The sequence below is a fragment of the Halichoerus grypus genome, chromosome 9, assembly GCF_964656455.1.
Source record: "Halichoerus grypus chromosome 9, mHalGry1.hap1.1, whole genome shotgun sequence".
Taxonomy (NCBI): domain Eukaryota; kingdom Metazoa; phylum Chordata; class Mammalia; order Carnivora; family Phocidae; genus Halichoerus; species Halichoerus grypus.
Window position 1 is genome coordinate 70,624,631 of NC_135720.1, and position 25,880 is coordinate 70,650,510.

General features: G+C 38.3%; 2 protein-coding genes across 8 annotated transcripts in view; both read right to left on the minus strand.

The window, feature by feature from the left end:
• SLC35A1 (solute carrier family 35 member A1) overlaps positions 1–1,700 on the minus strand; it is a 56,103-nt gene extending 54,403 nt beyond the window's left edge. For 2 of the 6 annotated variants that reach the window (XM_036094820.2, XM_036094818.2), the window contains exon 1: positions 1,492–1,693. In XM_036094820.2, coding sequence (XP_035950713.1) covers positions 1,492–1,594 — 103 coding nt within the window. In that variant the 5' untranslated portion in view covers positions 1,595–1,693. Of the gene's footprint in view, positions 1–1,491 lie in introns of all 6 variants that reach the window. The other 4 variants (XM_078055018.1, XM_036094815.2, XM_036094823.2 and 1 more) reach the window with 4 other exon arrangements.
• A 5,544-nt stretch (positions 1,701–7,244) lies between these two features.
• CFAP206 (cilia and flagella associated protein 206) overlaps positions 7,245–25,880 on the minus strand; it is a 29,605-nt gene continuing 10,969 nt past the window's right edge. For both annotated transcript variants that reach the window (XM_036094809.2, XM_036094810.2), the window contains exons 8-13: positions 21,422–21,541; positions 20,141–20,339; positions 18,272–18,412; positions 15,944–16,137; positions 12,328–12,468; positions 7,245–8,407 (exon numbers count right to left, since the gene is read on the minus strand). In XM_036094809.2, the coding sequence (XP_035950702.2) occupies positions 8,177–8,407; positions 12,328–12,468; positions 15,944–16,137; positions 18,272–18,412; positions 20,141–20,339; positions 21,422–21,541 (1,026 nt within the window). In that variant the 3' untranslated portion in view covers positions 7,245–8,176. The remainder of the gene's footprint in view (positions 8,408–12,327; positions 12,469–15,943; positions 16,138–18,271; positions 18,413–20,140; positions 20,340–21,421; positions 21,542–25,880) is intronic.

Consider the following 25,880-nt stretch of genomic DNA (forward strand, 5'->3'; position numbering starts at 1 on the left):
TTCTTAAAACCCATGACATTTGAAAATTTCAAAACAAAACTTTCCAAATACATGAACACACACGTATACATACACAAAACACAGCTGATTTTAAATGTCAACCAGTTAAGCAAAGATTTTGTTCCTGAAGAATGCCTCAACTGCAAGATTATGTGGCAGACTGACACTAGTTCGGGATATAATAAATTATGTATTTAATATATCTTTATAATATAATGTTAGTATCATACATTTATAGGGGGCATATAAGACTTATGGCAAAGGCACAACCAATATTTACTGACAATAAGCCCAAATCTGTAAATTATTGCAACTATTTCAGATGATTTGAGTTCTGTAATTTTGAAGTTTTGCTCATCATTAATCTTGCTGTCCCCATCCTATGTTAGTTATCAAAACAGTTCTATTTTTTTCCCCTTATTTCCTGTGTGGCTACAAAAAGACTCTTAAGGTTGGGCTTACTTGAAATGGGAGAATGCCTAAGAGCATGATACGCAACCACAGACAATGCCCCTGGGCAGGGCTTTATGATAAACATGGGCTCCCCAACCAGGAAAATAACTTGGCACCCAGCAGAAAGATATCCTGTAAGTATTTTTTTTAACATTTATTCAGAGGTGAAGCCAAATGCTCTGTGGGAGAAGGGTGGAGAAGGAATCCGGGTGTCGCTCAACCTGTCCTAGCTACAGCTCTGAGGTCCAAAAATTTCAGCTCTGTTCTAACTTACATACCCCACTCAGCAAAACAAAGTGCTTCGGGGTTAATCAGAATCACTCTCATGAAATGGCAATTAGTCATCAAATATTATTACTCTAATGTGCCATCCCTGGGGGGAAAGCGGTGGATCTCGCCCTCCACCCAAAATATCAGAGTGTTCCTTCTAACCACATACAATATTCTCCAGGGAAGGAACTCTGTTAACGACTGCTTTCTCCATCTCGTTACGGTTTCTGCGCTGTTTTAATGCCCCAGTGATGTTTTCTGTGGCTGTTACAGGGACCAGCCGCTACTTGGGCTCCGCGCCCGGAGCATGCCCTTAAGCCTCTTGAGCATCCGTAGGGCAGAAGGCGCCGAAGAGACCGTAGCCGCGACGACCCCGGCCGGAATGGAGCACAGTCCTGCCTCCCGCCGGGTGATGCGGGTCCAGCCCGGGACCTGCGCTCCGGCCCCTCTCCGGGTCCACCGCAGCCCCGGACTGTCTGAATTTGGTTCCCACCCACTCACTGCAAGCTCGTCGGGGCAGGCGCGGTCTGGGGCTGCCAAGCGGCTCCGAGCGGAGTCCGCCAGGGGAAGACAGCCACAGGAGGCTGACTGCCCCGCGCCGCCCAGGCAGGCGGCGGCACAGGCTCACGCCACAGAGCGGCTCCAAACAAACTCCTGATGCCCGACGCCTCGGCCTGGCCCCAGAGCCCCGCGGGCGCGGGCAAGAGCTGACGCTCGCGCGCCACCGCCCCCCGTGGACTCCCCAGTCCCGGCGGCCCCCGGCCTCACCTCTTGGGGCAGCCATGGTTCCCCGACAGCCCCGCGCGGAACTGACGCACGCCCCCTCCGCGCGCCGTCCTCGGGACACCCGAGACCGCCTCCTTGTGGTCATAGAGACGAAAATCACTCGGCCTAGAGCGCCTCGCCCGCCGACCGTCCGCCGACTTCCTGCCCAGCCTGGCACCAAGATTAGGCTCAGCAATCCAAGCTACCCCCGAAAATGGGAAGACCCGGATGGAGGAGAGGCCTTTACGGCCGAGTCCTTGCTGACAAGTGCGTAAAACTCGAGTCGAAGGCGTCATTCTGTAAACTACATCTCCCGGTCGGCTAAGGAAGCCGGGTCAAGGGAGCAGAGCGTTGCCTTCTGGGAATTGTAGTCCTCACCAAGGTGATTTGGTAGCAAATAGGACTTGAATTAAGACTTCGTGATTTATGCCTGTCAGAGCTGTTGTAGAAACCCCCAGAACCCGCAGAATAACAGAAACTACTTTCGGCAACTTTTGTAATTCCCACTTTGCTCATTACCTTGCATTGTTACCTCTTACTTAAACTTAATATGATTTATGTATTTTTCAGAAGTCTTGTGGCTGTGTCCTTATTGTCAGCATTGTCATTAATTATATTTACTTGGCCAGACATTCTAACTACATGATCTTCTCACAACAAAAGGGCTTCAAAAATATTAGACGTGTCAACAGCCATTTACTTCAATCGCTGTAATCTTCACTTTCACTAGAGGATATTAATAAGCATAAGTGATGCTAGAAATAATTCATTGGCAAAATGAAAGCCTTTCCAGATAACATGGATTGGTTAAAATATAAAGGTATCTCATCCCTTACAGGAACAGGGATACAAGAATCTGAGATACCCAGAAGCCTACACCTCCCGTAGCACCATCTTTCCCTAAATGACTTTTTAGAGGTTTGAGTGATTGTTATATGCCATTGTCTTATCACTAGATATATATATGTGTAGATAAATCTAGTCTACTAACATTATTGGAAAAATTTGCATGCCTTATTAGCATCACATTACTATTAGAAGAAGCTTCGTAGAGTCGGACATTTGATTAATCTCATTTTGGAACACTGTTGGACCTTCCCTCTACGGGGTTGTATGTGTGCTCACTGGTGCTTCTCACCTCTTCCTGTAATTGGTACAGTTCCTTATTGCATATGTTCCTATATATACACTTAAACAAAAAATTCACACATATACTTGAAATTAATTTTAATAATGGAAAACATTCCATCATACATTCCTTCTTTTGTTTTACAACCACAGCTTTGTGCAGTTTATCTCTTCCCATTTTGGAGTATCATTATGGTCTCAACCTAATTAAATATAATTTTTCTCCTTTTGATGCTCAAGTTATCCCAATATGACCCTTGTAAACCTACTCCTTTCTTTACATCTGCACAAGATTTTTGAAGCATTCTTTATTTCTGGCAACAAGACGTTCCAGCCAATCTTGATATTTCCCTGTCCTAGGTCATGGAATCAACTACACTTCAAGGAACTATGGTTCTTTCTGGTAGAGAATAGTATCTCACACACACACACACACACACACACACACACACACACAGATTATAATTAGGGTGGTAGGTAAAATGCTGTTGGGCTGTTTTTTGTGACATTTCTGGTTCACATAACATATGCTACTGAACCCTACTTTTCTTAATAAATTTTAATTGCCCCAAAGCATTGGCATGAACCTTGACTAGATTTTGATGCCTCTTGTCCTAACCTGTTCAGCCCAAGACCACTAGGGACAAACCTGTATTTAGAGAGAGTCAGATATATTGACCCATTCCAGTGAGGGAAATCTCACACCAGAGAAATTGTGTGGGATGTCTCTGGAAACAAAGAAAGAGTTATAAAATCTGGGAGATGGATAGACTTGGGTGAAATTTAAAGGAAGCAGTGTTTTGATTCGAATCAGGGCTGTTTATAAAGAAGTCAACATCAGATCTGGACTGAAGAATAGTCTCAGGATCCTGTTTCTTGAAAACAACAAAGTTACCGGATGTGGACTGCTCTATTCAGGAGCCCCTGAAATGGAAGGCTTTGCTTCTAGGTTGGAAATTGAGGCTGCTTCTTTGTGTCAAAGTGACTTAAATCCTCCAAGCAAAAGCAGGCCATTTCATTCCTACTGATAACAGTTTCAACAGCAAGGTTCCTAACCCCATATGCTTTCAGAGAACAAAATGTTTCATTGAGTTAGAAAGTAGACACTCAGAAGAGGGGGTGGTTATTATACTTTACTGAGCATACCCTTCAGATAAATATTATTTCCTATTAACTTTCCAGCTGGTGTTTCTGTTTGCTATCTCAGCCCAATGAATGGCCAAGCAGATATTTACATTCTTTACATGTGAGCTAAATTTTACTTTCTCATTCTGAATTATCCTAAGTCTTGGAGGAAAACCTGGTGACTTAATGTGCTGCTTTTGTGTACGCCTAGCCTTCTCTACAACCGTGGTTATTGCTAGAAGCAGTCATCTTCAACATGTGAACCACAGGGTCATTTGCGTGATAATGAGCTAACCTGACTGTGTCTCCAACAACTACCACTATATCGCCATCTGAAACCCTAATGATATTCCCGATGGTCATTACCAAGCTGCAGTATTTGCCTTGAAATCCTGCTCACTTCTATCTCTGCTCAGGCATGAGAGCTACCCTAGTCTCAATGAATTATATACCAGGAAGCCCATTACTCTCTCCATTGGTACTAAAGTAAAAGTGTAAGCTGTGCAGGAAGCAAGCCAAAAGGCTTAAGGAAGCTATAGTCAAATTCAGGATGTAGCTATATAATAGATTATTAAAAGTGGTAAAAGTTCAAGTAAAGTAAATCATTAACCATAAAGAACATTTAGGTAAATGCAGACACCTAAACATAATTGTTGCCATGACAATTTAAGCATGTTTTTCTCATTCTGCTATTAAGAAAATTACATCCCAATTTGCTAGGTTAGTATTTTAAAACAATTCCTTCCTATGGTGTAATATTACAAGTTAAAAAGAATTGTTGCATTTTGTAATTGAGAAAGTTAAAAAGTACAAGGAGACAATGTAAAATTCAGTGTCTAGACTTAAAGAGCAAAACATGAGTAACAATCATCAACATCTAAACATTTCTTATTGGAACTTAACTCTCCCTTGCCTCTGCTTCCTTTTTTAGCTACCATAATCTCATTTTTCTTTTCCTGCCAAGCAGTACTGATTTGTAGTCTGTACTTATTTCTACCATTTTCTGCCTACTGCGGTCTTCTCCTTAAGCCAACTCTATTAAAACGGAGCTCAGCAGTTGCCTACTCCATTGAACTTTTCTCATTTCTCATCCTCTTCTGTTTATTCATCAGACATTGACTGAAAGCCATAATGTGCCAAGCATTATTCAAGGCACTGACGGAGAGCTTGAAAACAGAAAGTGGGCAAAATGAAGATGGGAATGCAGTAGAATGAGACACCGGAGACTCCCTCCTTTCTTGGTTAACATTAACAAAGCACTTACCATATAAATGCTTTGCATGGGTTAACTCATTTAATCCTCTTGACAACCCAATGAGTTAGGAACTATTAGTATCCCAATTTTCATGATGAAAAAACTGCAGCAGAAAAATATTAAGTAACATTAATTACTTAATGCTAAAAACTTAAGCTAGTAAGTAGTAGACCTTGACTTTACTTCTTTGACCAGAGATTCCTTATGTCTTTTTCTACTCCTCTGATTGCTCCTCGGTCTCATTTTGTCTCTTCCTCCTCATTCCATCCCCATTCCCTTGGGGTGACCTCCCAAATTATCTTTGTCCAGTTCAAATTCCAGTCACCTCTGCTTTATTTGTTATCTCTTAAACACAATTTTTCTAGTACTGAACGTGTTCTCTTTTTTGATCAACCAGCTCCTCTTCCCAATTATCCTCGGTCTCCTAGGGTAGACACCCTGAAGTCATACTGTGATTTTTCCTTCCTCTTCCTCAGATGTTCTATCCTGTTCATTAAATCTCACATTTGCCCTTCATGTCATCCATTACCACATACCCTAATTCTTGCAACACAGCTTCCTAGCCATCTCCCCAAACATAGCATCTCTCTCCCACAATTAATCTTCTGTTCAAGAATCTGCAATGGTTTCCTAATGTCTGACCTCAGACAGGCAACATATTCCTCTGCCTGGCTTTCAACGTTCTCCAAAAGCTATACCAACATGACTTATCCAACTTTATTTCCCACCACTTCTCAAAAAATAATCTCCTTTTTCCTCTGTTCCATTCTCTCTTCTTTTCCAATGACTACTCTGCTGCTGAGCTCCTTATCAATTCCCACCTTGACTATTAAAATAATCACTTGACCAATAGCCTGCCTCTAGTTTGTTGTTTCATTTATTCCCTTTTTATTCATTCATTCATCTAACAACATACTATACAAATGCCAGGGGTATAAAAATGGCTAGAACACAGTTCAAATCTCAAGGAATTCACAATCTAACAGGGAGAATACAGAGAACCACATGTATACCTATTGACTTTAAGTACTCTACTAAGGGTCTAACTAAAATCTAGTGAAAATCCAAAGGAAGAAGCAATTAATTCTCCCAAAGGTGATGGGGAAAACCTTTACTGAAAAGGTAAAACCTGATCAGTCCGAGGACAAACATAATCTCATGAGGGTGTCTGTGGAGTACATTCCAGGTGACAGTGAAAAGCAAGAGCAGAAGACGTTGGTATTAAAGACAATGACATATTTGAAGAGTTTGGTTCAACTTGCCTAATATGTATAGTGTAAGGAGATAGCAAGAGAGGAGCAGAAAATGAAACTGGAAGATAAATGGATATATTTCGAAGTCTTACATAATATGTGAAGGAGTTTTCCCATTATCCCCTAGGTAATAGAAATGAGACTTGGTAGGTGTTTAAGTGAAGGAAGTAAAAGTTGGGGGAAGGGGACAGGGTGACAATGATCAGATTTATATGTTAGAAACACTATGCCAATGAATCAGATAATAGGACTAAGTCCTAAACAATAGCAGTGGTGACGAAAACAGAAAGACTCAGACAATTCAAATCAATAGGGCTTGCTGACTTATTAAATGTAGGGGCTGTGAGGAAAAGGCGGTCAAAAAGTTTTTAATGTCTACTACTGAGTAGATGGTGAGGCCTTTGACCACAGAAAGAAATACAGAGGGAGACACAAGTCTGTCTAAGAAAATGAGTTTGGCCTGCAACCTGCTGAAACGGGCGTGACCATCTGACGCAGGGTCCAGCATGTGGTTGGGAATGTTTAGAGAGCACTAGGGCTTGGGTGGATGGTCAAGATCCCAGCAGAGGACCATTTGGTCTAGCTCCCTTTATTCTGGCTCTATTGTACTTACCAGGCAACTTTCTGATATTAAATTGAGCTTTTCAAACTGGGTTTGGTATTTTTATTATTTGGAAATTTTACTTCCAGCCTTAACTTGATAACCCCAAATTATGGCTCACCAGCCATTCTTTTCTGTGTTTAGAAGTCTTGCAGAATCGAATGAGGGTTGATAGAACAGATAAAATAAAAAACCTGATGTTGTAAAGTTCAGTGTTAGCTCTCACCATCCCACCTCCTTCAAGGCCAGATCCTTGCCCCCCGCCCCAGGCCTTGCCTCAACAGCCAGCCCGCCTATCTTTAACATCATTTTTAAACTACAGCTATGAAAATCATGAACACTGAGAAGTAGGTCTGTTTGAAGTTTACCTTTATGATATATGTGGAAAATGGATTTTGAAACATATTCATATTATAAATAACATTTAACCTACATAGAAAACAAATTATATAAACACCTTAATAAAAGTCACCAAGGCAGGAAAAAATACACTAAATATAAATGATCCCCTCGTCACTAAAGCATGTTTAACAGTCTCTCCACCTGGGAGTCTTTATTATCCAGGAGTTGGTATTAAAATTATGTAAGACAGTAATAAAATTATAGCTCTAAAATTCAGCTATCAGTAATTCACATGGGCCCTAAACGCAACTGCCAATGGGGTCAGGCAAATAAGGCAAGGCAGCAGGAACGGGGACCGGAAGTGCCTGGCCTATGAAAGAGCACAGCTACTATTCACAGGAATACTAGCCAAGTACTGCCAAATATTCTGATTTTTTTCAAGGGGCCAGAAATCCAGATTTTATGTAAAATTTCCCAGATTTTTAAAATTCACGTGGACCTCTGCTCTAATTATTCCAAATTAGCGAGGTCTTACTATACATCAATTTAATCTATGTTAACATTTAATAGCTAATGAGGCTGAAAATACTGACTAGCCTTTAAAATTTTAATGTTTAACATTAAATGTGATTTTAGAAATAAATAAGCTTCTATCTCAGTCACAGTCTTATAAATATATTAATATCTAAAGAGCATCATAATTTCAGCCTTTAATGCTGCCAAACCTTTTCTGACAAATAAAAGCTGAGTGGACAGAGTTTTACTTTTCAATTTTAATAGAATGCAAAATGTGTTACAGAAACAACTTTTAGTTTTTGTAGCAGGCTGACAGCGAATATACATGAGAATCCAGAAAACATTCACACAACCGATGAATGTGCCAGACCCACAAAATTAACTAATTTTAAAGGATGCAAAGATACTTGTCAATATTTGCCACTGCTCATAACTTGGTGAGATCTACTTTAAAAATTCAGTCTCTAACTAGGTCTCATCAACAGCTCTAGTTAAGTTCACCTTGACCCCAGAGGTGACTTTACCCTGTCCCCCACGGAGACCAGCTATGTAAATCTGGGGCCTGGGCACGCGGCTGCTGCCTTCTCTCTTAGACTGCGTGCCAGCATCCTTGGGTGGGTACACCTGTGAACAATTTTCTCTTCTCATGTGACTGAGATCAGTTTGTACTGAGTGAGTAGCTTTCTGACGCAAATTGGCCTAAAAAGAAAGAGAATACACAGGAATTAACCCATCTCTAAAGAACAAATGATATCAGCCTGATCTTTTTTCAATCCACAAAGAAATTAGCCCTACAACATAGCATTTTTCTACAAAACATTAAAACATTAGAAAAACTAGAACATAATAAATATCCTTGGGCTAAGAAGTAGGAAAATACATAAAAGGTTGAAAACGGATCCAAAGAAAGAACATACACATTCAAACTTAACAGTGAGCTCAATTATTTATTAATATAATCTTCTAATTCCTTCATTATTATACTTTGAGATTTAATACCACTTGGATTTTCCCACCATACTTGTTTTATTGTTTTAAAAGACAAAAATTTAAGATATTCTTTGTCTTTTTTAAATGGACTTCACGCAAGACTTTTTTTTTTTTTTTAAGATTTTATTTATTTATTTGAGAGAGAGAGAATGAGAGAGAGAGCACATGAGAGGGAGGAGGGTCAGAGGGAGAAGCAGACTCCCTGCTGAGCAGGGAGCCCGATGTGGGACTCGATCCTGGGACTCCAGGATCATGACCTGAGCCGAAGGCAGTCGCTTTAACCAACTGAGCCACCCAGGCGCCCCTTCACCCAAGACTTTTAATATAAAAAGTTCTGATGTCTTCAGGTTATATTTTACAGTATTCTACATCTTACTTGCTCTTTTTATGGATTACTAGTAAACATGAAGTTAAACAGATTACTCAGGCTGGGAAGCAAAGAGGAGTTTTATAAAAAGGAGACTAGGATTTACTGAAGTGATGAGGAAGTCCAAGAAAAAAACTCAGAAGCATTAGAGCCTGTGTGTTAAAAAGTAGAGACCTGGAATGAGAGGAAACATTCCAGATTTTGAGACACTGTGGGTGAGTGAGAACTGAAACTGCTTCCCCCACACTGAGTTTATTGTCTACATTAATATGACTTCATTATTCTGTTGTCCTCATTAGCAGGATTTTACCATTCCGAGAGACTCCTGTGAAGACAAATAGCTTGAGTGTTCACTACAGAACATCCTGAAAGACGCACCTTCAGTAGTAAGCATCAACACAGAGATTAAGCCCTAACATTCTTTGCACCCTGCCCCATAAATCTTTACCTTCTAGTCCCATCAGTGCTAGGCTGCTCTTTCATGATCTTTACCCAATCCAATTCAAGCCTTCCTCCCATCCCCTGACCTACCCTTGGCACTGAAAGACCTGCCTTCCACCATACTTCGTGTTCTCAATAAATTCTGACCTTGCTGCTCCCCCTCGAGACACTGCCAAAGCTCTGCTGGGGTGGTGGTTCCTCCTACAGCTTTAAGCAATACACTCAGTTTTGTCCTCTCAGCAGGTTGTACTGGTAATATATCGGGAGCTGGCATTCAACATGATGCAATTCTAGAGGATAATAGGTCTCTGGTGGGAATCAGAATGAAGTGGAGGTTGAGGAATGAGAAGAGGGGGTCAGTCAATATGCAGTGCAGCCCCACCAAATACCCCAATCTCTTTATATTTCCAGTCCAGACCTATGTTGGCACCTCTACCTCTCATATCCTATCCAGCCATCATTCCCCTCTTCTCCTTTGCCTATTTATACCTCAGACCAACTTAAAATGTCACTGAAGTCAACTTTTATTTCACTTCTGTTATACCACTTACCAAGAGGTACTGAAATATTTTTAGTGTATCAATGTCACTTGCTAGACGATTAGCTTCTAAAAACAAAGTAGTGATATCTACGTTACCTAGTATATATCCGATGGGCTCGAGTGAGTTTAGTAGATAACAGAAAAGAACATGGGGATGGAGTGGAGCTTCATGAATTACAGAAGAGTGACTGACTGGAATGGAACAGAAGGATCTGGAAGATACACCAGGAAACTAATCCTTTCTCATCCCAGGAAATCAAGGGACTGAAAAGCTGCCACCAGAAAGGGTGGCAAGAAAAATGTCAAGGTTGGTGAAAAGCCTATAAAACACTGAATATACAAACGGACAAAGGCTAGACCTTATATGAAAATAGAACTCTGACCCACGACCTCTGTAGCCATAGTTATCAGCCCAGGACAGGCAGGACTTCGCCAGATTCCCTACTTTTTTTTGCTGCCCCCACATTTAAACTAAGGACCAACCAGAGAAAGCCGACGATGTCCACCAAACCAATAACATAAGATCCCCCACTTTGAGTTAGCCCACCTCCAGCTTCCCCATGTCAACAACCTCTAATCAGAGAATGCCCGAAACCTTCCCCTTTTTTTCACTATCAAGCTCTCCCACTTCTCCTGCCTGCTTTGGAGTTTCTGCCAACTGCAAGTGATGGTGGTTGACTCCCTTGCTATAGCCAACTTTGAATAAATAGCCTCTGTTCCCATTTGGGTAGCCTTTGTTTATTTCCATACCTGATTTCAGTTGAAGAGATGGACAAAATATACTAAGAAAAGGCTACAGATATAAAAGAGTTTGTTTCCTTCATACTCTAAATACTTGTTGTTTAAAATGACGAGGTACTGTAAAAAGAGTGAGTGGGAGGAATTCCGCTGAGTCAGACACGGATAGGAGTTTCAAGCCATGCTTTAGGAGCGGGCACCTCTTATGATTAAAGTGACTGAAAATCAGAAGGACAAGAGAGCTCAGTGCCTGTAGAGAAGATGCTGACAACAAGAGGGAACACTATCTGAGATATAACAGAGGTAATATTCTGCTCCTCAAAAAAAAAAAAAAACCCAAAAAAGAAAAGGGTATACTTTCAATGATTAGAGGAAGCTGAGAGTGCTTTAAATACTAGAACCTCATAGATTAGCACAATAGATGGATATAGAAAGAGAGAGCGAGCAACTACCATTGTTCTAGTTACTGGATGGTATAATTTGAGAATAGTTTCATCCTTCTGTACATGCTTAAAATTAGAAGACAATCTTACAAGGTAAAGCTGGCAAATTAATATGCAAAGAACTCTGTATACAACTCATTAGTTTATATAAATAATTTAAATTACTAACTCTATGAGTAACAATACATTAAAGTTCCTCAACCTAGGGGCACCTGGGTGGCTCAGTCGGTTAAGCGGCTGCCTTTGGCTCAGGTCAAGATCCCAGGGTCCTGGGATCGAGCCCGTGTTGGGCTCCCCGCTCAGTGAGAGCCTGCTTCTCCCTCTCCCTCTGCCTGCCGCTCTGCCTACTTGTGTGCTCTCTCTGTCTGTCAAATAATAAAATCTTTAAAAAAAATAAATAGATAAAAATAAAGTTCCCCAACCTATACCTCTCAGCCTTAGCGCCGTCTTCTTGGAAACCCCCTCACTAAGGGAGCCAAGTGGAGGAAGAAGCGATATGGAGGCTGAAGCGAAAAAGATGAGGCAGAGGTTCAAGCAAACAGGTAGGTTGTACACCCATGGAAGCCACAGGAGCAGACATAAGGAAAGCCAGAGGCCGGGGACGCTGGTACAAACTCTTAGACTGCATGCCGACTTTCTGGAACTTGATTCAATGGATCTAGAACATCCATTGCCACCTGATCGCAACAACACCTTTGAGAGACCCACCTTGCTCATACCAAAACTGTCCCTTTTGGTCCTAGCCCTGGACCTGTGACTTGAGGGACTAATTCTGTTTTCGTATATGGCTGAATGTAACATATATACAATAAATCATCTCTTCTGCTGTCTTTTTTTTTTTTAAGATTTTGTTTGTTTATTTATTTATTTGACAGAGAGAGAGAAACAGCATGAGAGGGGGGAGGGTCAGAGGGAGAAGCAGGCTCCCCGCTGAGCCGGGAGCCCGATGTGGGACTCGATCCCAGGACTCCGGGATCATGACCTGAGCCGAAGGCAGTCGCTTAACCAACTGAGCCACCCAGGCGCCCTCTTCTGCTGTCTTAACTAAAGAAAAAAAATCCCCAACCTATAAATAATTTTAGAAAATATTGTTACAAACCAATTTTATAGCTTTTCTTCTTAATTCCCATTCATTCCACTCATATGATCTCACAATTGTTGGTGGCAATATGTGCGTATCCGTCTGTGTGCTACTTTCAGACTTTGTAATTGGTTTTATTTGTTTGTCAACATCCTTCATCTAAACAAATCAAGTTTTGTAATTAGTAATTATTAAAAAAACTAAGCATTATTTAGGGATAACTAAAAATATTTAGCTAAACTAACAAAAAGATTAGAAAAACAAGAATTTTTGAACGTGGAATATACTCATAAAGACAGCAGAGAAAGTAAGCTTGTAGTTGTGAGCTAAATGAGATAACTTTCCTGGGCATTATGCCTTTCTTTGTACCTGACTTTGTGAACTTAATATGGGAGGCATACATTGGAAGAGGAAAACCTAACATCACTCATTCGTAATTCAAATGCCCCTCTCACATTGGTAGCATAAGCAAATACTTTGTTGAAAACTGACAGAAGTTTAAAATAGCCATTAAATATTAAATATAAATCACATTTGTTTAAAGTATCAAAACATCTTCAGGATATATCTTTTTTTAATGATAGTTGATGATGTGATTTTTAAAGTTTATTTATTTATAATCTCTACACCCAATGTGGGGCTCGAACTCACGACCCAGAGAAGAGAGTCACATGCTCTACCAGCTAAGCCAGCCAGGAGCCCCTAGGATATATCTTAAACCCAAACTATGCATACACAGCATATAATCCAAGGTGGTTTGTTTTAGTTGGATATTTTGAGTTTCTGCTGTGTCACTCACAAACTCACTATTAAGATATTAAATATTAACTCCAGGCTAAACAAGGTATGATTACGTGGTATATGAAATTGCTGGAGGGGGTGGTAGAGGTCTAAGGAACTCAGATCATAGTGAAGAGAAGGGAGAGAAGATTAGCTTCTTTTTTTTTTTTTATTCTAGTATGACTAACAGGGTTATATTAGTTTCAGGTGTACAATACAGTGACTCAACAATTCTAAACATTACTCAGTGCTCCTCATGGTAAGTGTACTCTTGATCCCCTCACCTATTTCACCCATCCCCCCACACCTACCTCTCCTCTGACTACCACAAGTTTGTTCTCTATATTTAAGAGTCTGTCCCTTTTTCTCTTTGTCCATTTGTTTTTGTCTCTTAAACTCCACACATGAATGAAATCATATGGATTTGTCTTTCTCTGACTGACTTATTTCACTTAGCATTATACCCTCTTGAGCCAACCATTTTGTTGCAAATGGCAAGATTTCATTCTTTTTTATGGCTGAGTAATATTCCTATAATATATATATTGCCCCATCTCCTTTAACCATTCAAGATTAACTTACTCCAAGGGGCGCCTGGATGGCTTAGTTGGTTAAGCATCTGCCTTCAGCTCGGGTCATGATCTCAGGGTCCTGGGATCAAGCCCTGCATCCAGCTCCCTGCTCATCAGGAAGTCTGCCTCTCCCTCCCCATCTGCCTTTTCACCCTGCTCATGCTCTCTCTCTCACTCTCTCAAATAAATAAATAAAATCTTTAAAAAAAAATAACATCTTTAAAAAAAAAAAAAAAACAACTTCTTACTCCAAATCAAGCAATAGATAATCACTGATTGCCCTACCATTTAACATAAGATATCATTTTTGTCTTCAAAACGATGTTATGATATAGTTGGATAGATAAAACATGCTGCAAGATAATTAGCAATATTATACAATTCAAGTAAATGACTAGTAAATAATTATAAGGACCACAGCTTTGAAATATGAAGGTCACTGAAGAAGAGCTGGGAATTAAATATACAGAAAGGGAAAAACAAGAACAAATAAATGGGGGGAAATTGTTCTTTAATGGAAAACTATGCATTATCTACATATAGCACACCTTTCTGATGATCTGATTCTAGCCTTTCACTGTCTTTGAGGTATCTTACAACTCCGTAAGTTATATATAAGTGGCAGCAAGGCCAAAAAATTCTTGTCTATAGACAGGCAAATTCATAATGCCTTCAAGGTTTTTTATGGAACTTGACAATGTAATTCTCAAATTTATAACGGAAAGTCAAGAGTCAAGCATAGCCAAGTGTCTTTAGAGAGGCAAGTGTGGGAGAACTTAGTCTATAGGCATCAAAACTTATTATAAGGCTCTAGTAAGATGAACAGAGAGCCTAAAAATTAAGCCTGTGCACAGAAGACACTGCAGATTCGGGGAAAGGACAGAGCGCTGAACAAGTGGTCTGGGACAATTCACTACTCAAAAGGAAAAAAAGTTAAAATTAGATCTTCACCTCCCCCTAGACACAAAAATCAAATCCAAGTCAATTAAAGACTTGGGTGTGAAAGGTAAATCCATATTTGTTGTAAAACAATGTAGGAGAATATTTTTATGATCTAAGATACTTGAGGATTTCTTAAACAAGACACAAAAGTTGAAAACATGAAAGAAAAAAGAACAATAAACTACATATTAAATTGAAAAACTTTCATTTGTGAAAAGACACCACAAAAGAATAAAAAATATAAAACTGGGAGAGCCTAGAAACAAACCCATTCCGTAGGAGAATTGTTAATTCAATGGAGGTGTCATCGTACTGAGTGTCATCATATTGAAAACCATATATTATTATTATCATTACCAGTCACTGCTAGGATCACCTACAGTTTTAGAAGTAGGCAGACTAAAAAATGTAACTAAAACCATTATGTTTTATTAAGACATAATTAATAAAACTACTATTTTTTTTAAAAAAGCTAATAAAGGGTACTTCTTATGGATGGGACAACCCAATATAATAAACATAAACAATTACTTGATTATTTCATTTGATTATTTTAATGCAATTCCAGTTAAAATCTCAGGAAGATTTTGGGGGAAACTTGGCAAATTTATTAAGAAAATTACATGGATATATAAAGATTCATGCATGACTATCTAAGACAATTTTCAAAAAGGAAAAGGGAAAGGAAAGAGCTTGCCCTATCAGGTAATAAAATATACCAAAAAGCAACAGTAATGAAAGCAATATGGTACCAGTGCCAAGACAGACACACAGACCTGTTACCTTACAGCTCTAAGTTATCACCTGTGTTATCTGTGCTAAGTTCCTTTAATTTTAGATAAGGAAATACTATAGTTTCAATTATTTATCTAAATGTAGTATTTCTCTTCCAGAGTTTTCCAGTCTAATTCATCAACTTGACTCCTTTGTTTGTTTTCATTATTCTTTATGGATTTCATTAGTGTCCCTCTTCAAGGGTGAATCTCTTTCTGAGAGCATTAAAGGCCCTCTTCGGATCCTGTCTCTGCCTGGACTTAGGAACCATTCTACAACAAAGTCTGACTTTTTAATTAAGTATTCTTTTAAAAGTCATAAATTCTTGGGTGCCTGGGTGGCTCAGTCGTTAAGCGTCTGCCTTCGGCTCAGGTCATGATCCCAGGGTCCTGGGATCGAGTCCCACATCAGGCTCCCTCCTCGGCAGGAAGCCTGCTCTCCCTCTCCCTCTCCCACTCCCGCTGCTTGTGTTCCTGCTCTCGCTATCTCTGTCTCTGTCAAATAAATAAATAAAATATTTAAAAAAAAAAAAAGTCATAAATTCTTAAAATATTGACTCTGCTTACCTGAGAATATGGAATGAGGGTTTCAAACTGTTGATGAAGCTCCAGGAGCTGAATTAATTCTGTATTTTTTTTGGCCTTTTCTCTAATTAAATCAATATAATTTTCAGGATTTTCTGCAAATAAATATGCAGCATCTCTGGTATTGAAAGTGTAATACTTTTCTTTATATTTCAAAATCCCAATTGCTGGATTTCCTGAAAATTAAGAAAAGGAAATGAATTAGGCATGAAATATTAAGTGATTCTATGTTTGTAATACATCCATAAAACCATCCCCTATCTACTGCATACTTAACATATGACTTACATTTTTCATTTTGCTAAAATGGTACAATTTGCAATTTTCTTTTTAAAGATTTTATTTGTTTATTCATTAGAGAGAGAGAGAGAGGCAGAGGCAGAGGGAGAAGCAGGCTCCCTGCAGAGCAGGGAGCCTGATGCAGGACTCGATCCCAGGACCCTGAGATCATGACCTGAGCCGAAGGCAGACGCTTAGCTGACTGAGCCACCCAGGCATCCCACAATTTGCAATTTTAAATTATACATTTTATTAAATTATATTTTATATGAAATTCATATTAAATTAATTTTAAAGTATGGTTTATATAAAAACTTACTCTCCAGATATAAGGTGTTTGAAAATCTTTTATGAGAATCACTTAGTCGTCTGATGGTTTTTTCAAATCTCCTTTAACTAAACTAACTACTACAAGTATTGTTTTTAAAAATAATTCTATAAAAACTACAAAGATGGGACATCTTTTCCAAAATACAGGTTTCTCCTTCTTTTTTTTTAAGATTTTTTTTATTTTTAAGTAATCTCTACATCCAACGTGGGGCTTGAACTCAAAACCCCAAGATCGAGAGTCGCATGTTCCACCGATCGAGCCAGCCAGGCACCCCCAATACAAGCTTCTACGTTAGAAAGTATTTCCCACTGTGAATAGATACTACATAAAATATGGATTATTAAATATCCACATAGTTGGTGAGAAACAGTAATACTGTCTTACTTATTTTTTCACTTGTTCAACAAAACTTATTGGCCTTATTCCTGGCACTAAGGATATAAAAGAAAACAAATTTCCTGCTCTCAGTAAATCAACAAATATACCATAGGCCAGAGAGTACTGCAGAAAATATAAAGCCAGCTAAACACATAGTAAAAGGAAGAGGGTGAGGTTGATATTTTAAATTGGGTGATCTAGGAAGTTTGAACAAAATGAAGGAGCAAGGTATGTAGCTTTATGTGGGACAGAGTTTTCCAAGTAGAGGGAATAGCAAGGCAAAGGCTCTGAGGTGAAAATATGTTTGGAATGCTCCAGAACAGAAAGAAGGCCCGTGAGCCTGGAGTAGTGAGCAAGGGAGATTGGTCGGCAATGGAGTCAGTGACACCACCACCTTCTTTCTAATAAAAAAGTAATACCCAACTATGAAATATAACAAAAGAAATAACAAAGAACAAAGAAAAGGAAGAGGTTAATGGTGTAAGGTAAATTAGAAATAATTTTGTCAGGGATGCCTGGCTGGCTCAGTCGTTAAGCATCTGTCTTTGGCTTGGGTCATGATCCCAGGGTCCTGGGACGCAGTCCCACATCGGGCTCCCTGCTCAGCGGGGAGTCTGCTTCTCCCTCTGCCCCTCCCCCTGCTCGTGTTTTCTCTCTCTCTCTCTCAAATAAATAAATAAATAATTTTGTCAAACTCTTCTCATTCTAGCCCTAGCTGACTTTTTATTTCCAATTCATAGGGCACTTCTGGATAATAATTTCTGGTTTACTCTATTTTGGGGCAGCTCTCGTAATATATACATCATAGAGAGATTTTACTTGATAAAATACTGGCCATTTCCTTAGATCTGACTTATCCAGAAATCCTGATTTATGTTAATGGACTATAACCATAAAGTGACAGCATATTGTTTAATAAACATAACCAGCCAAATTAGTGTTGCTCTTTCAAGTCATTACTTTGGAAGATGATATATTTTAGTAATGTCATGTGAATTTCTAGAATCCTTCATTGGACATATGAGTCATCCATCTTTTTATGATACTGTGGCATCCATATTTCATTATATACACATTCCATCACTTATCATTTGCAGCATAATTTCTTGGTTATGTCAGTCTACCAGATTATTCTGTGAGTACTTCAAAGATGAAGATGGTCTGGATCATCTTTGTGGCTCCTTTCCTAGTTCATCATCAGATCCCATAAAATTTTAAAAAATGAATAAGTAAAAAAAAAAAAAGTGAATAAGTGACAACAATAGCACTTTATTCAAAGAAAAAATGGGGAAGTCAAAGTAAGGTTGTTCCCAACAATATACCTGGAAGGAGAAGACCATCTGTTGTAGCAAATGTGTAAGCACAAAATCCCCGATACTGAATTAACAATTTATCAAAATTTGCTGTTGTTTCTGGGAAAAGCCATTCTTGTTTTCTGAAATCCACCAGATGTACTCTATCTTCTAAAATGAAAGAGGAGGACAAGAAAAACTTTATTCAATGAGAAGAGTAAACAACCCAAGGAAATGAGCAGAAAAGACTGGCTGCTATGTGACTAAAATAGAGACAGATCAGCTTCATTCAAGACAGTAGAGCTCTTCGTAATATACTAGGTGGCCAAATACTTTGAATGTGATGCTCATACACTAGGACTATTGCTTCTTGAAACAGCAGAGAATGTTCTGAGCAGAAAGATTAAAGAAAATATCTCTCAGTAACTTACTTTTGATAACAAGGTGTACAATTTTTGTTCTTTACACTTTAAAAATTCTTCCTAATCGTGGTTGGTTTACTTATTTACATGTGATAAACACATTGTCTAAATTTTCTTCTCCAAACAAAAACACGTATTTATAAAACATCGATCCCCAAGGGGCTTAGCTTTTGCAATCCTTATACTAAGCTTCTGGGCAGGGCTCTGTATCAGAAGAGCAGCTACCACAGGTGCCCCTGTGGCCACAGCTAGAAGTAAATGCAAATGCTGGGAAAAATAAACCTTCCTTCTTTTTTCCTGATATGCCTGAAAGCCTCAAAACAGTGATGAGATGTGGCAAGTGTTAATTAAATTCTTTTAGAAGAGTATTAGGTCTCCCAATTCACTGGGATCAGTAATGGGATACTGTCCTATTGAATATAAAGTTGTGGCATATGGAGGGAAATGACATGTTAACTCTAAGAAGTAAATTGTTCTGCCAACATGGTTGAGTTTAGTATCTACTGTTGAAGGGACTTTAACTTTTCAGTTTCACGTAGTATCTGTGTATATACGCTGTTGTAATAAAATAAAAGGAGTAGGAAAAACTTGAACTGGAAGGATGCCTTTGAGTCTCTCTAATTTAGTTTTAAGAGGCTTTTTTATTCTAATAGTTTAAGAATGGAAACAGCACTTCATTTTTATTTTCTACTTTTACAAAATTAGAATTTGAAAAGGACATTTAAAGAGTAAATTATCTAATTTCAATTTCTGGAAAAACCTTTTTAGGCAACAACTCCTAGACTCTATTTTGGCATTTCTCATTAACTTCAAGTTGTCTGTAACTAAGACAGAAGACACCAAAAAAGTAAAAAGCAGTCTGTTGATAAAGACAGCCTTTCCATAAGAATCAATGTGTCTCTTAAAGGGTCTAAAATAAGCTCAAATTTACAGGGATAAAATTCATTGATTTATAAATTTCAGCCTGACTCTGAGGAAGATATAGGGCAAACAGCATTCCAAAGAAATAGAGCTTTACTTGCAACAAATATGGCAATGATTAATATCCTTTTCTACTATGAATCAATCAATAATAAAATCATTAAGACTACAATAGAAACACATAGGAAAGGAACATCATTGTCAACTAAAACACTGACAATAACATTAAGAATGTCCATTGCGGGATAGTAAGGTACTCAGTGGATATATTTTCTGTTTTCTGCATTTTCTATGACAAACATTAGTACTCTTTTAATCAAGAAAGATGCTTAATACCTTATCAGGAAGATATTGCATAAAAATTTTACCTTTTTTTTCTTAAGTAAACTCTACACCCAACGTGAGGCTTGAACTCATGACCCTGAGATTCAGGGACCCATGCTCCTTGGACTGAGGCTGCCAAGTGCCCCAAGCATGAAAATTTTAAAAGAAACGAGTGACTTTATTCTAGAGGCAATTTGAAGAGGAAGAGGAAGTCAAAGATGATTTCTATTACCCAGGTGTTCCTTCACCCTACACACATCAGTTTTCACAGTCAGCCCATCAAGAAGATTCTGTATGACTTTCTCAGGAAAGAGTAGTTCATGAGCACCCAGGAATGGTTCAAGATGAGTTGTTAAATTACTGAGGACACTAATCAAAACAGTTTCATCCTGGAAGCTAGTCCACAGGTTGGAAAGTGCGATGAAGATGGGCTGAGGAAGAGAAAGCAATGTTCAAAATACAACTGTCTAATAAAATTATAAATCACTGTACTCTTAACAAATTTGTGTTTGTAAAGAAATTAATTCTTCCAGAAGACAAGTCAAAGTCTCCTGAGGTTAAACAATAAAATCTACATAGCAACTGGACTCATAAGTTATGAGAAAAAAACTTGCATTTTATTTCAAAGCATTTTATCTGGGAGCGATTGTCATAAAGTTAATTTACCCAAAAAAGCCAAACACTTATGGATGCTTGACCTCAAAAGGTCAAGGGGAAATAGCTTCCTTTTTAAAAAAAGCTAAATATGACTCATTACTCTTAGATTTATCTGGCTCAATCATGATTCAAAAGAACCTGGAAAATCTAGAGATACATCTTAGGGCATATCTTGTGAGCAGAAAGTTAAAGATTTTAGGTCAGTGAGATAAAGTTTTTTATTCATATTAAAGGTCACTGACTTACAGAACAAACATTAAAAAAATTAATCAGGCCCCACTAATAAGTGAAACAGCTTAGCCTTTGTTTCTTGGTTTTTAAAACCAAATATTAGGAATGGTTACAGAAAATTCTCAGAGCCTCAAAATGCTCTATAAAATACTGCATGTGCATCTTATACCTCCTTAGGGCTACCAGATTTGCCATAAGGTGGTGCAGATAATCAGAAAGTCAGTATACATATAGGCCCGGTAAACACAGTGATTATCCTCTGCCTCTTCATAAAGGTCACAAGTTACACCACCTCTTTGCTGAAGGCAATTTTTAACCAGCCCCTGTGAATATGTTTTCAATGTTGCCTTATGGATTCATTCTGCTGCCACAATCTTTACTGAAATTATGGCTACCATAATATAGATCTGCATCTCCTTTAGTAGCAATGGCCTGCAAGGGCGATTCCTTCATCTGACTTACACTACTACTACAAAATAACTGTAAAGAACAGGATCAACTTGTATAGAACAAATATTCTATTTTTAGTAATTAAATATAATTATAATTACTTCTGATTCAGTTGTATAGGACTCAAAGGTATATTCACCCTTAAGCAAGGTCAAAGTTGATAGCAAATACTTACAAAGACTTGTGACGTTGGGACAGCTGTCTTTGATTTTACAATCATTTTTAATTGTTCCAGTTGGGCTCCTAACTGCTTTATCATCATTTCTACTTCTTGAGCACAGGTAATTATATCTGACTGTGAGGACAATATAATTTACATTAATATTTTTATAATTTCACTATAAAAATCATGTGTTTTAAGCCCTACCTGCTCCCTATATCCCCTGAAGGTAAGCACAATGAGAGCAGAAATTCTCTTGTTCCTGGTATCCCCAAACCAAGAACAGTATTGGCATATGGAGGGTGCTCCAGAAATATTTGTTGGATGGATGAACCTTTTGAAATACAGTGGCTATAATTTTTCCCAAAGGAATTCTTTTTCTCAAGGTATTCTTCGATATGCCGTATAATTGCATTCCTGAGAAGTGGATCCTCTGACACAGCTTTGTTCAGCTGTTATTTCCCCACTTCTCCATAATAAAATTAATGAGATGTTCCTCTGAAAACTATTCTGATACCAGGATTTTTACAAATTACATCCAAGAATGCAGAAAAATCTTAAAAAGCACATCACTGAAAGAAAAACAATATATTTCTGATATGACACTAGTAATCTGAAAATAAGGTGTTAATAAGCATCATATTAAATACTTCTAAGTGTAAAAAAAGGGTAGAGTATAAATAGGAAAACCAAGATATTGAAAGGTGAAAAAATTGCCCAAGGACACAGTTTAATAAAGGGTGGAATCATGGTTCCGTCCCAGACCGCTGGAAGCCAGAGCCCAGCTCTTACCCATGATACTGTACTGCCTGAGATGCGACCGGAAATGGCAGTGGTTTGGGCTTATCAGTACAGTGCAAAAGAATGACAGTTACTTGAAGAGAAAAAAAATGCATCTGAGTCTTCAGATACTTGTAGTCAAACCACATGCTTTACTAGACTATTTTTAAATGACAAATAATTACTTCATAAAAATACCAAATTTTACTGTATTTCAACTAACGAAATTTTTTATTCACAAATGTAACATGCATCCTGTTTTAAATGTACCCATACTATTCTTTAAGCATCTCCCTTCCCCTTGCTTCATGCTCCATGTAATTCTGCCTATCCCATCTAATAAGTCTCTCATCTACCCCATAGAGTTTTCCCCCTTCTTTGTTAGTTTTATTTTAGAAATCAAATATGAAAATGGCATCCTTAAAGTCTCTTTAGATTTGTGCAACAGCAACAAGAAATAGAAATAAACCTGCATATGCTCTTCAAAGTAAAATTTACATTCAACACATAACTTCTTTAAGCCTATAACTGAAGATACTCTAGACTTTCTCCCTGGAGCTATGTTTTCAGGGACTCACAGAGGAGGCACACAGAACTTTTTTTGATTTTTCCTGATAATGACCTAAAACAATCACTCTGTTTACATTTATCTAAAAGAACTCGTTCACAACTAGGTGGAAGTTTTAGTTGTAAAGTTGGTCCTCACAAATAAATAGATATTCTGTGTTCATGGAGTAGAAGAATTAATATTGTTAAAATGTCCATACTACCCAAATCAATATACAGATTCAGTGAAATCCCTGTCAAAATTCCAATGGTATTTTTCCAAGAAATAGAGTAACAATCCTAAAATTTGTATGGAGCCATAAAAGACCCCTAAGTAGCCAAGTAATCTTGAGAAAGAAGAACAAAGCTGGAGGCATCATGCTTCCTAATTTCAAACTATATTACAAAGCTGTAATAATCAAAACAGTGTGAGAGTGGCATAAAAACAGACACAAAGATCAAGAGAACAGAACGGAGAACCCAGAAATAAATCCATCATACATATTCAACTAATTTATGGCAAAGAAAGCAAGAATATACAATGGGGGAAAGGACAGTCTCTTGAATAAATAGTATTGGCAAAACTGGACAGCAACATGCAAAAGAAGGAAACTAAACCCCTACCTTAAGCCATACAGAAAATCAACTCATACTGGATTAAGGACTTGAATGTAAAACCCAAAACCATGAATTTCTAGAAGAAACATAGGACAGTAAGCTTCTTGAAATCAGGCTTGGTGATGATTTTTTGGATTTGACACCAAAAACAAAGGCAACAGGAGCAAAAATAAACAAGTGGGTCTATAATCAAACAAAAAAGGTCTATGGCAAAGAAAACCATCAACAAAATGATAAGGCAACCTGCTGAATGGGGGAAAATATTTGCAAATCATATATCTGATAAGAGGTTAATATCCAAAATATACAAAGAACTCATACAAATAAATAGCAAAAAAAAAAAACCAAAAAAACAAAAACAAACAAGAAACCCAAACAATCCAATTAACAAATGGACAAAAGATCTGAATAACATTTTTCCAAAGAAGACATACAAATAGCCAACAGGTACACAAAAAAGTGCTCGACATCACTTACCATTAGGGAAAGGCAAACTAAAACCACAATGAGATACCACCTTACACCTGTTAGTATCAAGAAGACAAGAGAGAACAAATGTTGGCAAAAATGGGGAGAAAAGTAAACCCTCGTGCACTGTTGGTGGGAAAAGTAAATTGGTGCAGCCACTATGAAAAACAGTATGAAGATTCCTCAAAAAATTAAAAATAGAACTATCATATGATCTAGCAATTCCACTTCTGGGTATATATCCAAAGGACATAAAAACAGTAACCAGAAAAGATAAATGTACCCCCATATTCTTTGCAGCATTATGTACAACAGTCAAGACAAGGAAGCAACCTAAGTGACCACTGATGGATGAACAGATAAAGAAAATATGGCATAGGGACCCCTGGGTGGCTCAATCGGTTACGCGTCTGCCTTCGGCTCAGGTCATGATCCCAGGGTCCTGGGATCGAGCCCCATATCAGGCTCCCCGCTCAGCGGGAGGCCTGCTTCTCCCTCTGCCTGCCACTCCCCCTGCTTGTGCTCTCTCTCTCTCTTCCTCCCTCCCTCTGTCAAATAAATAAATAAAATCTTGAAAAAAAAAAAAAGAAAATATGGCATATATACACAATTAATATTATTCGGCCATAAAAAAAGAAGGAAACCCTGCCACTTGTGACAACATGGACAGACCTTGAGGGTGTTATGCTAAGTGAAATATGTCAGAGAAAGACAAATATTGTATGATCTTACTTATATGTGGGATCTAAAAAAACTAAAAATAAGAAAAAAAACCCAATCTCATAAATACAGAGAACAGACTGGTAGTTGCCATGGGCATGAGGTGGGGGTGGGGATGAAATGGGGGACAGGGGTCAAAAGGTACAAACTTCCAGTTATAAGCTAAGTCCTGGGGATATAATGTAACAGCATGGTGACTATAGTTAAAAATACTGCATCGTATATTTCAAAGTTGCTAAAAGAGTAAATCTTAAAAGTTCTCATCACACACACAAAATTTTGTAACTGTATAGTGAAGGATGATTTTGCAATATACACATATACTTAATCAATACGTTGTACAACTGAAACCAATATAATGTTATGTGTCAATGATATCTCAATAAAAAGTCAGTTTCACTTAAGAATATCTTTGATGATGCAGTAAAAGTATTAATTTTATTAAATCTTGATCCCTAAGTACAAGCTTACACACAGAGAAGCTACGCTATTTCCTCAAGGACACAGATTTAGTAAGTGGCAAAGTCAGGATGAGTACCCATGCGTTCTGGTTGCAGAGCCCACGCTCATCACTGATACCCTCGACTTACTGTCCTTCTAGCTGAGAATGAGAACTCCAATGAGACTCTCAGACTGGAAGTTAGCTGAATATGCTCCGTGGGTGAAAGCCCTGAGAAGATGTGATATAATGAACGACATTCTCTACAACATCCTTACGTTATGAGTGACCGTCTCCAAAGGTTCCTTCTTTTGATATCCCTTCCCAACACAGATGACAAAGTGAATGTGAGACTCTTACTCCTGTGGACCTGCATGCACTTCAAGATAAATTGATTGTAAAATCCTCTTAGTATCTGACTAGTTATACAAGGCTGATGGCCACAACTCAGTGTTAGAGGAACATCTACCCAAAAGGATGATTTGGTTTAGAACAGCTGATCTAGAGTCCTCATTTCTGAGGGCAATTACATAGTGGGACAGTTGTGAGGACCACCTCCTAGGTTGTTGCAATGAAGTCATGTCATCTGGATTTTTATCTTCCTATTCTTTACAGTGAAGATAAGGAGACAGATCAAGTGCATCCTGAAGTAGTAACAAGTCATTAATTAAGATACAAGTTAAAAACACATCCTGCTCCATCCTTCAAGACGTTAGTATTCACTCATATAAAAGACGGTCCACTGACCCTGAGTCTCACAGTTACTGGAAGGTAGAGGTTGTGTAAAGGTAAACAGTGACCACTGGGATGAATGTGTTATTTAACTTGATGAGAGAAGTTGCTTTCACAATGTAGATATACATCAAATCCTCACATTGTACACTTTGAATATCTTACAGTGTT